Consider the following 13,604-nt stretch of genomic DNA (forward strand, 5'->3'; position numbering starts at 1 on the left):
GTGAGAAGAAGGTATATCCTTTTGTTATAGGATAGAATGTTCTATAAATATCTGTTAAGTCCTTTTGGTTCATAACTTCTCTTAGTCTATCTATGTCTCTGTTTAATTTCTGTTTCCAAGATGTGTCCATTGATGAGAATGGGGTGTTGAAATCTCCTACTATTATTGTGTGAGGTACAATGTGTGCTTTGAGCTTTAGTAAGGTTTCTTTTATGTATGTAGGTGCCCTAGTATTTGGAGCGTAGATATTGAGGATTAAGAGTTCATCTTGGTGGATTTTTCTTTTGATGTATATGAAGTGTCCTTCCTTATCTTTTTTGATTACTTTTGGTTGAAAATCAATTTTATTCGATATTAGAATGGCTACTCCAGCTTGTTTCTTCAGACCATTTGCTTGGAATGTTGTTTTCCAGCTTTTACTCTGAGATAGTGTCTGTCTTTGTCTCTGAGGTGTGTTTCTTGTAGGCAGCAAAATGTTGGGTCCTCATTACATATCCAGATTGTTATGCTGTGACTTTTTATTGGGGAATTGAGTCCATTGAATTTGAGAGATATTAAGGAATAGTGATTATTGCTTCCTGTTATCTTCGTGTTTGGAGGTGAGATTATGTTTGTGTGCTTGTCTTCTCTTTGTTTTCTTGCAAAATAATTAGTTTCGTGCTTTTTCTAGGGTGTAGCTTGCCTCCTTGGGTTGGGCTTTACCATTTACTATCCTTTGTAGGGCTGGATTTGTAAAAAGATATTGTGTAAATTTGGTTTTGTCATGGAATATCTTGGTTTCTCCATATATGTTAACTGAGAGTTTTGCTTGATACAGTAACCCGGGCTGGCATTTGTTTTCTCTTAGGGTCTGTATGACATCTGTCCAATATCTTCTGGCTTTCATAGTCTCTGGTGAGAAATCTGGTGTAATTCTGATAGGTCTGCTTTTATATGTTACTTGACATTTTTCCCTTACTGCTTTTAATATTATGTCTTTGTTTTGTGCATTTGGTGTTTTGACTATTATGCGATGGGAGGATTTTCTTTTCTGATCCAATCTATTTGGAGTTCTGTAGGCTTCTTGTATGTTTATGCACCTCTCTTTCTTTAGGTTAGTGAAATTTTCTTCTGTGATTTTGTTGAATATATTTACTGGTCCTTTGAGTTGGGAGTCTTCACTCTCTTCTATACCTATTATCCTTAGGTTTGATCTTCTCATTGTGTCCTGGGTTTCCTGTATGTTTTGGGCCAGTATCTTTTTCCGTTTTACATTATCTTTGACAGTTGTGTTGATGATTTCTATGGAATCTTCTGCTGCTGAGATTCTCTCTTCTATCTCTTATATTCTGTTGGTGATGCTTGTATCTATGTCACCTTGTCTCTTCCTTTGGTTTTCTATATCCAGGGTTTCTATATCCTTTATGCTTTCTTTATTGTTTCTATTTCCATTTTCAATTCCTTCGCTTGTTTTATTGTGTTTTCCTATAATTCTTTCAGGGATTTTTGTGTTTCCTCTCTAAGGGCTTCTACTTGTTTAGTTGTGTTTTCCTGCATTTCTCTAACGGAGTTCTTTATGTCTTTTTAAAAATCCTCTATCATCATTATCAAATGTGATTTTAAGTCTAGACTTTGCTTTTCTGCTGTGTTGGGATATTCTGTGTTTACTTTGGTGGGAGAATTGGGCTCTGGTGATGCCATGTCGTCTTGGTTTCTGTTGCTTGGGTTCCTGCGCTTGCCATCAGGTTGTCTCTGATATTACCTTGTTTTGGCTTGACCTTCCTATAGGCCTGTGTGTCAGAAGTGCTGTAGACCTGTTTTCCTGTTTTCTTTCAGCCAGTTATGGGAAAAGAGTGTTCTGCTGTCAGGCGTGTAATAGTTCCTCTCAACTGACCCTCCTTTCAGCTGACCCTGTGGGTGGAAACCAGAAGGGCCTGCCCCTCCTTCTCCTGGGTACCTGTGCTAGGGGCCCAGATGGTGCTAGGCATTTTGTTTTCCTCTAGAGTCAGAAATGTGGGCAGAGAGTAGTCGCCTCTGGTTTCCCAGGCATGCCTGCCCCTCTGAAGGTCTAGCTCTCCGTCCCATGGGATTTGGGTGCAGAGAGCTGTGTGACCGGGTTGTTCAGATCCAGGCGCAGCCTGGACCACAGGGCTCCTGCAGCTTGAGTGCCCCTATCTTCCTCTGCCCAGAGGCCCTATACAGTTTCCTCTTGGGTCAGGGATTTGGGCAAAGGTGGCAGAAGTGGTGGTCTCTCCTGCCCTGCAGTCTCAGGATTGCCCACACATCTGGACAATCAGCTCTCTCTCCCATGGGGTTTGGGAGCAGGGAGCTGTGGGTCTTTGCAGTTTTTAATTAAGCCATCATTTTGCAACCTGGGTTTTCAGAGGTTTCTATGATTAAAGAAAAAAAATAAAAAACATAAATTGCTATCAGTAGAGAGGACGGAAGAAAGACAATACAACGTCTTCAAGGTTTCAGTTGTTTGGTGCCAAACACCTTAAACTTCATGGAGCACTGGTAACTCTTATTTTGTTGGGACCAACCGCTGAATAAATGAAACTCTCTGTCAGACATATTGTGATAAAGCACTGAGCTACCAAGACCCTATCAGACAGCCATATTTAGGCGCCACCATTTAGGCTTACTTATTTAGATTATCAATGTGTATATTATATCTGTTATTTTTCTCAATAATTAAGACAAAAGCTTTTCATCCACGAGACTGGCATGATTTTCCACTCACCTTTGAAGCACTAGTGGGAAATCCCTCAGAAATTCCACCTTAGGTATATGCCTAACTCTTCAAAGAATGGCTCTGATTAATTTGAAAGTTAACTAAAAGTTCTCAATGGGTTTGGAGGCCACTTTTGTTACTGTTGTCAGTGGCCGACCAGACAGATAAAGGAGGTTTCAAGTATGGGATGGGGTGGGAATGGGAAAATGACAGATAAACACAGGCTTACTATTCAAATCATCGGTGTGTATTTTATCTCTGCCATTTTTCTCAGTCGTTAAGAGTGAAGCTTTTCATTCATGAGAATGGCACAGTGTTCAGATCACCTTCTGAGCACTTGTGTGAAATCCCTCCATGGGAGCACAGTGGCTCTTTGGGGATCTTGCTTGAGGTAACTGTTCAGGCCAACTTGTAGAGCTCAACATCTCATTAGTGTGACTGAAAAAAAAGAGCACAGCAAACTCTAGGTGCTTTTGATCTGGTGGCACTAAGTGGAATTATACAAATTGTAGATTTGTTACAATGTGCAGAGATCACATAACAACATATAGATGTGCTGGAACATAACATTAGTCCCTACCATAATACTTGAGGGGAGGCAAATAGCTTTAGAGTGGGATGTTTCTAGGTACCATTTCCTTCTTTCTGCCTATTCCACCAAGATCTCTTCTCTGCACAGCACCAGCCCAAACTGTTAGGCAATAGTAGGGTCCTGGCAGCTTCCACCATGGGCAGGATTTGGTTTTGTAGCTCGCCAACCACTGGCATGGTGACTAACAAAAGCTAGACATTCCATAATCATGTCTGAGAGTAGACAAAATAGGAATGTCATCTAAAACACAAATGTGAGCACCAGTCTGCCTGTGCTGCTTGAATGACTGATACTTCTGTGTCAGTCACAGGGTGAGCAATATTCTCTCTTCTGAGTGAGGTTCTGTCAGTCATAGGGTGAGCACTGTTCTCTCCTCTCTTCTGGGCAAGGTTCTGTGTCAGTCACAGGGTGAGTGCTACTCTCTTCTCTCTTCTGGGTGAGGTTCTGTCAGTCATGGTTTGAGCACTGTTCTGTTCTGGGTAAGGGTCTTTAAGACACATGAGCACAGTTTCTGTGCATGTATAGTAGCAGCCATGGTACCAGGGCACCAATACAGCCAAGTTTGGAAAAACTTGCCCTGCACCACCATAAGGACATGTCCCACATGTGTTCTTCATGTGAAGAGCACTGAAGCCCAACGGTGTTCAACCACAGGTATGAGCTTAGATTCATTGAAGTGGCACTAATGTGACTAGAAATGTGTTTTTGAAGTTTACTGTCCCAGAGTATGACCACGTAAAATCTATATTCACCAGAAAAGCAACCCATAGATCATGAGGAAATGTACTATCTTCTTTCTTGGATTGCATGCATTTCATATTATATAATTCTGCCTCCTCGGTTGCTGACCATAATCCCAAAGCAAGGATTAGAGGCTGAAAGTGCACACCAGTTTTTATAGCAGATCTGGTTATATTCTCCTGAGATTTTCTTTAAGGGAGTATTTCTCCTGAATGTTCTCTTAAATAGAGATAGCATACTTTAGACAATTAAAGTATGATAATAATAGTGAATGCATATGTGGAAAGCATGCTACAAATATTTTTAAGAGTCAACACAACAGTAGATACAGTTATGTAATCTAGTAGCTGAAGCCAAACTCAGGCAGACAGATGACCTGAAAGCCCATATGTTTATGTTTATGACTTCCATGATAAATACACCATGGCAGGTGTTCTAGAACAAACAGATCTTCATACCCAGAGTCACAAAGCCCAGGATGGAATAGTAAGGAAGGTCTTGTAATTAAAGTATAGGAAGCCATTTCATTTGCCTTCTAAGAGAAGCTCCAAGCTTTCATGAGTAAGATTCATCAAATGTACCACATTGTACTGAGAATTGGCAGATGACATGACTACTTAATTTGTTTCTTTAATTTTTTTGAGTTCGTAATATATGATCCTCCCCCTTCCTTCACTTTCCTTCCTCACAAACCTTCCCACAATCCCCTTGTGCTCTTTCAAATTTATAGCTCATTTTTCATTAATTGTTGTAGTGTGTGTCTGTTCATGTGTGTGTACATGTATATGTTCCTAAATACAGAAATATAAGCTGCTAATTCTGAGTGTTACTTGGATATGTGTTTTCAGGGTTGACTGCTTAGTATTGGACAATCAGTTGATTTGCTAGTCCTTGGAGAAAACGTTCTTTTACTTCAGTATCCCTTAGCTGCCTATAGATTTTTATAGAGGGTTGAGGCCTCATGGGCTTTCAAAGTCTATGTTAGCATGTCTATTGTTCTGTTCAGCACATAAGTAGGCAGTTGAGATTCATATATAGTATTTTTAGTGTACCATATAATATCCTTTAAAAATATATGTGTGTGCACATTATATGAAAATACATGTGTACATACATATACAGTATAGCGTCATGTATTATGGGGATATACATGTATATAACACATATAGAAATATGTATACATGAATATGCATACATACATGAACATCACATACAAAAAAATATCCACACATAAATATAAACATTACAAAGGAGACCAAGGCTTTCTGCTTATTCTCAAATTATTAAGGAAAAACTGTTGATCCAACACCCTTAAATCCTACAAGAATACCAAGCGAGCCTCAGATCTCTTCTTCTCCATTCAGACATAAGGGTCCAGGCAGAATCTAAGCATTCTCCATGAAGATACTAATAATTCCTTAAGTAAATTTTATAGCATAATGATACAGTTTCTCCATTGAGCTTCTTTACCAAAGGGAACCTTTGTGGCTAGCTAGGATGATGAAGTGTGTGTGCACGCGTACACACACACACACACACACACACACACACACACGCGGACTTATGTATACATATAATATATATTACATACATATGTGTATGAAATTAAATTTTCCTCATGGAACATTTAAAACTGAACCTATTTAGTAACTTAAATGAGTGTATAGCTAGCATTTAAGGTTCATTAACATATCACAGAGGTATTTTAATGAATGTATATCTTTTATAGCCTCATGGTCTTTTAGAACATCTAGGTTTTTAATAGAATCAGAAATTTGTTGATTTTAAACTACATGTAATTAAAGACTGTAAATAATAGCATTAATTTTGCTGATCCTTCCATTTTATTTTTCTTTCTCAATTCTTAGTAAACTGAACTCAAAGAAGGAGCCTATGGCTGGCTAAGCTTAAAGTCACATATTTGGAGTCCAATTAGTTCAGAAAAGTCAAGTTTTCTCATTATTATACTGTTTATCTCTCTTTACTTCGGCAGCCTCTAGGAAACATGCTGCTTCAGCCTTGACCTAAAGAGATCACAGGGCACAGCACGTGGCTTCCCGTAAGCAACAAGGTAGACTGATGGCTCTACACCAAGCACCAGATCCCTTTCAGTACTTGCCTCTAAGTACTCCCTCTCAGTACTCACTCTCAGTACTTCTCAGTACTTGACTCTCAGGACTTGCCTCTCAGTACTCCCTCTTAGTACTTGCCTCTCAGTACTCCCTCTCAGTACTTGCCTCTAAGTACTCCTGCTTTCCTCTTCTACACTCCCCACCTCCATGTAGTCCATGAGTTCAGCCCACGAGTTCTGTTTTCAACAGAGCAGCCAGAAGGATCCAGGTGTAATTATCACTTTTCTCTACAGACTGTGAGTTTTAACAGATGCATACAACCCCATTAAAGTGATCCTTTTAAACTGTGAGTCATGTTAAAGCATTCCAGTGGTATCCACATCTCTCTGTGCAGCAGTCACAGGCTACAATGGTTGACACATCCTACTGTATGTGGACCCCTTTGACCTCACCTACTGAGGCTCACATCTTGTTCCCTTTACCCACTGCCCCTTTTGCCTTTTTCTCTGGTATGTTATGCACACTCCTGCCCCAGGATCGTCTTATTTAGTGTCAGACTCTGTGGGTATGGTGATAGTATCCCCAAACGTTCACAGGCCTACGTGGTGATATTTTGTTTCACGGTTTTAATTTCCCGGGCACAGTTACATGAATGCCCTTGGTCATTGTAACATAGTACCACAAATGACAAACAAACAAAACAAATCAAAACCCAGGAGCCAATTTCTTACCATCCAGAATGTCAGATACTGAACCTAAGTTATTGGCAGAGCTGGCTCTTCTCATAGGTGATGGGAGGAGAGTCTGGACCTGCCTCCTGTGCTGTTAGGAAACATCCACATTCTTGGCTTGTACCACCTACCATTTCTGCTTCTATCTGCACATTCTGCCTTCTCTCTCTATAATTCTATGTCCTTTTCTGTTTTTATAAGGACACTTTCCTTAGACATGGGGACCCTTCTAATCCTGTATGATCTTTTCATAATCTTTACCTTAACTACATCTTTCTAAGGTTTCAGCTAGATGGGAATTTGGAGAAACACTACTTCACACACGATACATATTCCACAATCTGGTAAAGAAGCTGTTTTTCTCTGACAGTTAAGTATCAGGTACATTTGAAAGTAAGTTCCTCAAGACAAAAAGTGGCTCTGGTCAACCTCAGATAGTCTACAGATGTGCAAATAAAACCCTACCAGAAGGAGTAAGTAGATTTGTGGAAGGAGCCTAAGACAAAGCAGGCATGTAGATACAGACATACAAGAAGTTAAGGCTACAAGGTCTTATAGAAATAAAATGAAGATTAAGAAATCTATAATTACAAATATATAGGTATCTGAGGGGTAGTAAAGAAGTCACAGGAAATGAATTATCTGTGCTCATAATTGGAAATGACAGGGAAGACACTCAGGATTAGGTTTAGAGGTGATGTCCCTTGTGGTATACTGGGCAATTATCTCTACCCCTTTGCTCTAATAGAGGGGAGTCAATCTATACTTATTAATTCATTTCTTACTGCTACTACAAATCAACACAATGTTCAAGGGCTTAAAACAGCACACTATTATTGAAATTCAGGTACATCATGCTACAGCCAAGGAGTCCTTTCTGAAGGAAAATCTCTTCCCTTGCCTTTGAAAACTCCAGAGCTGTGCTCTCCAGACACCCCATAGCTCTTGACCCTTTTGTCCATTACTGAAAATATCAATCCTTCTTATCTCAAGATGCCATTGTCACCTTCTTCTGTGGCAAGTCTCCCTCCCCTCTGTCATTTAAGGCTTGATGCCCCAGTGTGAGGAATGCTAGGGCAGTGAGGTGGGAGTGGATGGGTGAGTTGGGGAGCATCTAATAGAAGCAGGGTAATGGCAGATAGGATAAGCGATTTGCAGAGGGGAAACTGGAAAAGGGGATAACATTTGAAATGTAAATAAATAAAATATCCAATTAAAGGGTTGGGGATTTAGCTCAGTGGTAGAGCGCTTGCCTAGGAAGCGCAAGGCCCTGGGTTCGGTCCCCAGCTCCAAAAAAAAAAAAAAAAAGAACCAAAAAAAAATATCCAATTAAAAACAAAGAATGCTCCAATTAGGATCCAAACAGTGGATAATTCAAAACAATCACATTTCCTCATAGAGCACTTCACTATGTCACATCTGCAACATGTATTTTTCCAAATAAGGAAGCACTCCCAGATGCCAACCATTGGGCCTTGGAGGATATCAGAGGCTATGATGTGACTTTCCATAATATCTTCTTCCTTCCTTCCTTTTCTATTGCTGTCGTAAAACACTATGACCAAGGCAACTTATAAAAGAATGAATTTATTTGGGGCTTAGGACTTCAGAAGATTAAAGACTGTGACCATCGTATTGGGAACATGGCAGCAGGCAGGCAATCATGGTCCTGGAAGAGTAGCTGAGAGCTTCCAACTTTATCTACAAGCAGGGCACAGAAAGAGAAAGAGCTAACTGGTTGGGATGGGCTTTTGAAACCTCACAGCCCAGCCCCTAGTGAAACACCTCCTCCAACAAGTCCACACTTCCTAATTCTTTCCAAATAATTCCATTAACTGGGGACCCTGTACTCTCATATCTGACCTTATAGGGGCCATTCTCATTCAAATCACCACATTGTCTAACCAGAGACCTATCATACCAGAGACAGGTACAGAATGTTGCAGACCATTCTCTCTTGATATCCTGGAGGAATTTAGTTATTCAATTTAAATATCAAAAATGCTTCTTTAAATGTTTGTTATTTCCCATTGCCATGGTTACTGGTAATATCCCTCATGACCTAGGCTCATGTGGGTAGCTTGCCCAATCATGATGCCAAAACCAGGAGTCATTGCAGAGTGAATGTGTGTGTGTGAGATGTGACTGGGTGTATCCATTTTATGAAAACTGTACAGTGTGAAGAAAGCCACTACTTTCTACAGAATTATAACAATTCACTTTCTTTCAAAATGGTCCTAATCCTAGTACTATTTATATCAAAGTAAAGATTTTTTAAAAATATAATTAGCAGCTTTGGGACATGTTTTTGATTGGGATTGCAAACCACTCAAGAATAAAGTGGACGGCATTAATTTTTTCATGTGAATATCATCAGATAACTTCACTTTGGTTAGTGAAAATGGAAATATCTCCTTTTAATTATTAATGAAAGCCTTCTGCCTACTCTCTAATTCCATCACCTCAGAACTGCTCTCAACCTCTCCCAGATAAAGTGAAATAAAGAACAAAACAGCCTACCTCAGAGCTCTGAATCTAAAAGTTAAAATTAGTAGCATCTTTAAACTTCTAGAGTTCAAAAGTTTGTAATGATGGTGGGCCTAGAAGAAATGGCTTAGATCATAACGTGCCTGCCCTGCAAGTGTGAGGAACAGATTCCAAGTGCTCCCATGAAATCAGAGAGTGGGTGTAATAACAGGCTCCTGTGAGGCCACAACCTGTGCGTAAGAGGAGCAGTGGCCTGAATCTTCAGAACTGATTGGCCAGCCAGCCTAAACCAGTCAATGGTTCAGTGAAAGATTGCCTCAAAAAAGCAAAGTGGAGGGCACTTGAGAAGATCACCTAAGAGTGACTTCTGGTTTCCACACATTTGCACACATGTGTACTTGCACACTTATATATACACACATACACCAACACACACATGTGTGCATGAACACACACACACAGAGATTTTTTGACATTAAGTCTAATCGGGCCCCACTAAAGTTATTCTTGCTGCAGTCAAAGGGAAAGTATCTACTTTGCTAAAAGTGAAATTTGAATTGTGAGGACCAGGGTGTCCTCAGGTTCTTTTCAGGAACAAGGGATCTTGATAAAATGTTGTGACAGCTCACCAACTCTTTGGTTTTTTGGTACCAGCATGGCAGCATAGTAAGGGACTTCGAAACTGCTCACTATTTAGCTCTGTGCTAAGCACTTGTGATCTTAACAAGGCAGACAGTCCATACACGAGTGAGGGGGTAGTCACAATATTGTTGGTCTATGTGACAAGCTTTAATGGAGGAAAGGTTACATTTGCATATTCTCCGTTTCCATTAACATTTCCAGGGTAAAGCCCAGAAACAACTGAGAGTTATGAGTTCACCTTCTAGGAATTATAGATGGTTCTTATTTATTATTCTTCTCTCCTTCATCTAGTTATATGGAATCCCTGACATTTCTAGAGGGCCCACACTGGGTGCCAGCTGTAACTATTAATGCTAACCATCCCACCAGTACTCTAAGGTAGGAATTATTGTCTTACTCCGACAGATAGGCTCAGTGGACATCCACATAGCCAGTGCCGCCCCCTATACCAGTGGACAGATCTGGCAGAGAATAGAAGGGATTAGGGGATATCCAAGCCTCTCATCCAAGACAGTGGAATCTTTGGAGGGTTTGAACAAGGGAAGTGCAGTCAAATCTACCCTGGACTGACTAGGAGAGCACTGAGGTGGGAAGTTTATCCCAGAGGCCTGAGGGTGTGGGATGAGGAAGATGCTCAGCCTTCCTTTGACCTATCAGAGGACAGTTTGGAGGTCTTGTGGAATCACAAGGCTTTGGAATAGTCACCTGCCACATCTGAGTCTGGTGTGTGTGTGTGTGTGTGTGTGTGTGTGTGTGTGTGTGTGTGTGTGTGTGTGTGTATACCGATGTTCTAGAGCCTCTAAGACGTCCTTCCTGGAGCTCCTGCTCAAAAGGTGTTCTTGATGTATGCTCATGTCCCATAAGCCATTGCCTAATAGAGCAATTACTATCTGGCTAATAAAATACACTAGAATGAGCTTTTTACTAATTGCTTTCTGAAAATGTAAGTTTACCTAAATTCATCTTAGCCATGCAGTATCTTTTCATGGAAGTTTCATTTATGGGTTCCCTCTAGATTTAGGCTTCATTTACATAAAGAATATAATTCTACTGGGCTAGTGTTATGAATACAGTAATTTTTTTAACTTTACAGAGGTGATTTGGAATTATGCAACAAATGGAAATTAAGTTGATAGGAAAACTGACTTCTTATTTTTTTGACCTATAATGAGGTGATCTCGTAGGCATATTTTCACTCCTTCATTTGATGAAGGCATATTTTCAACAAATGTGTGCTATATTTCTTTTGGGAAATGTGTCAGCATAAGACAGAATGTGAGTTTATTGAAGTCTTCCTACATGTGAACTCAAATGTGTTATCTCCACCAATAAAAAGTAGCCATCTTCAGAAACCTTTCTAGTGCATTTGTCTTCAGCACCAACGTGCCTTAGGGTTTGCTTGACAACTTAACCAGCTGTGCTAAAGGAAAGATAAAAAGAACAGGTTAGAATCTGCCAGGAAACTTTTAACCTCTGTCTCTCCCTTCTCTGCCCCATTTTTCATGACTCCTCTGCTCAGGTGACAGCTTTGACCTGCAGCAGTAGGCTGTATGCTTGTGAGTCACTGCATCAGGAGCAGGAGTGGCTGCAAAGTCACCCTATCTCTCCCCAAACCCATCTTTCACTGTGACTTATGAGGTCAGGTTTTTATCTGTGGTCTAAGAAGCTTCTTTTTAGTTCTCTGTTAGAAATCAGCTCTCTGCTATAAGAATAGGACCTACAGAGTTTTCCCTACTGGCCATGTGGTCAACCTGAGGGAGCCAAGTGATTTTTACAGAAGAACATTCTTATGAACAATGCAAAAAAAATGAGTTTTAGAATAGATGTAAATATTTCGGAGGATATTATCTTGAAAGTAAATAAACAGTCAGCTTCTTTGACTGATTTTTACTTCTTATATGAAAAAAAATACAGAAAGATGGGACACATAAAGTCTACTCATATGCACCGAATAGCTCTTTAAATGAATGAAATTTACCTTCATAGAGTCATCAGACTGCTACGCTTGCGATCTCAAATCAAGAAGTCTATTCTCTCGCTTTGCTTCATTTTGTTCCTTAAAAGGCTTTAAACACCTGTGTAATTTCCAGTGTTGGGGATGGTCTCTTTTTGAGAACAATATTATGAAAATAATAATAATAAAATGATATCAGCATGTTCGCCTGCTGCTGTGACATTTTGGATTATACCCGTTATTTTTCTCGTCTGATAATTTAGGCAAATGATACATCCCTGTTTTTGAAGTCACATATTAGAGAAATATGTCTTCAACCCATCGAAGCCCAGGTTAAACCACATAGGGGGCATTTTCATTCATATTTTCTCAACCTTTGATAAATTTTCAGGAAGTTAAAATCACATGTCTGTGATCTTCATGGATTATGAACATATATTCATGTGAAAATTTAAGATTATTTTTTTTCAGAAATACTGTGTGCTCTGGACCCACTGTGCATGGGGAAGCTCGAGCCATTGTTGTGAGATGTTGTCTTGACTGTTAAGCACATTTAGTGGCTGTTAGAAGCGCTGTGTGTGCTGGGTTACCCCTCATGTTCTCCTGCTTCCTTTTATCCAGGGAGTTCGGATGGAGAGACCCGGAGCTGCCTGAAGTGATACAGATGTTACAGCATCAGTTCCCTTCCGTCCAGTCCAACGCTGCAGCTTACCTGCAACACCTCTGCTTCGGAGACAATAAGATCAAGGCAGAGGTGAGTGCTCGTGGCATCGTCAAGTCAATGGTGTTGGGTTCATGAGCACTCGGGCATGTTCAGAGTCACGCCCAACAGAAAAATAAAAAAAAAATAAAAATTACAAACTTTGATCGTCAACTAGTAGATTCATCTTTGAGACTGAGGCGCACGGTACTTTTCGTGTAATTAATGTGTGCGTGCTCCTTCCCTGTTGGAACGCTGAGGACAAAGGACCAGGCATCCCTGTCCTTACAGAAGCTGAGAAGCGGAGTTTTCAGTGCCTCGAGCTGCTATGATTTGTCTTTCTCTTCCTAATTCTGTCTTTGGAAATAATCTGTCTCCCGAGACTAAAAAATGCAAGACATCAATTGTTATCTCCTCAAATTATAGTCAGGATTCACGATGGCCCACCCATCTTTGAGGACTTGTTAGTAGGATGATCACTGTAGGCTTTACCACATAAACAACTACTCTGAGCCATTTCCAAAGGCAGCAGTGGATGTAACATGGATATATGCGATCCATTAGAGAGACTGTTGTCTGTGTCCATCACATAAACACTTGTTAAAAATGCCCCATGTTTTTGGAATGCCCTAAGGTGCCCAGAACATTGTGGTGTATTTTATTTCTGGAAAATTACCATGATCATTACAGCTAGCTCAAATTCTTTTTATCCGATAAAGGACACACACTCGCAGGCAAGCAGCTGAGTAATCAAATTTTCAAAATATTTTATAAACCGAAATGAGTCATCTCTGTAACGTGTTAACCACTTTGAGTACGAGTCCAAATTGGCTTAACAGTGGAAAGAAAAGATTTGAGGATGCCATTGCAATTTATTACGGGTTTTTGTCTTGTTCCCTTTTGGAAGCACGTCGGCCAGCAGATTTTCCTTTAAGAAGTTGGTTCGTGCCTGTCAATGGTAAAAATGTATTT

At 40.1% G+C, this 13,604-nt stretch overlaps 1 protein-coding gene across 4 annotated transcripts in view; it reads left to right on the top strand.

The window, feature by feature from the left end:
* Positions 1 to 13,604, top strand: part of Ctnnd2 (catenin delta 2) — an 843,638-nt gene that overhangs the window by 579,109 nt on the left and 250,925 nt on the right. For all 4 annotated transcript variants that reach the window (NM_001271502.2, NM_001415019.1, XM_087614127.1 and 1 more), the window contains 1 exon segment: positions 12,554 to 12,686. In NM_001271502.2, the coding sequence (NP_001258431.2) occupies positions 12,554 to 12,686 (133 nt within the window).

The sequence above is a fragment of the Rattus norvegicus genome, chromosome 2, assembly GCF_021556685.1.
Source record: "Rattus norvegicus strain SHRSP/BbbUtx chromosome 2, alternate assembly SHRSP_T2T, whole genome shotgun sequence".
In the NCBI taxonomy this organism is placed as follows: Eukaryota; Metazoa; Chordata; class Mammalia; order Rodentia; family Muridae; genus Rattus; species Rattus norvegicus.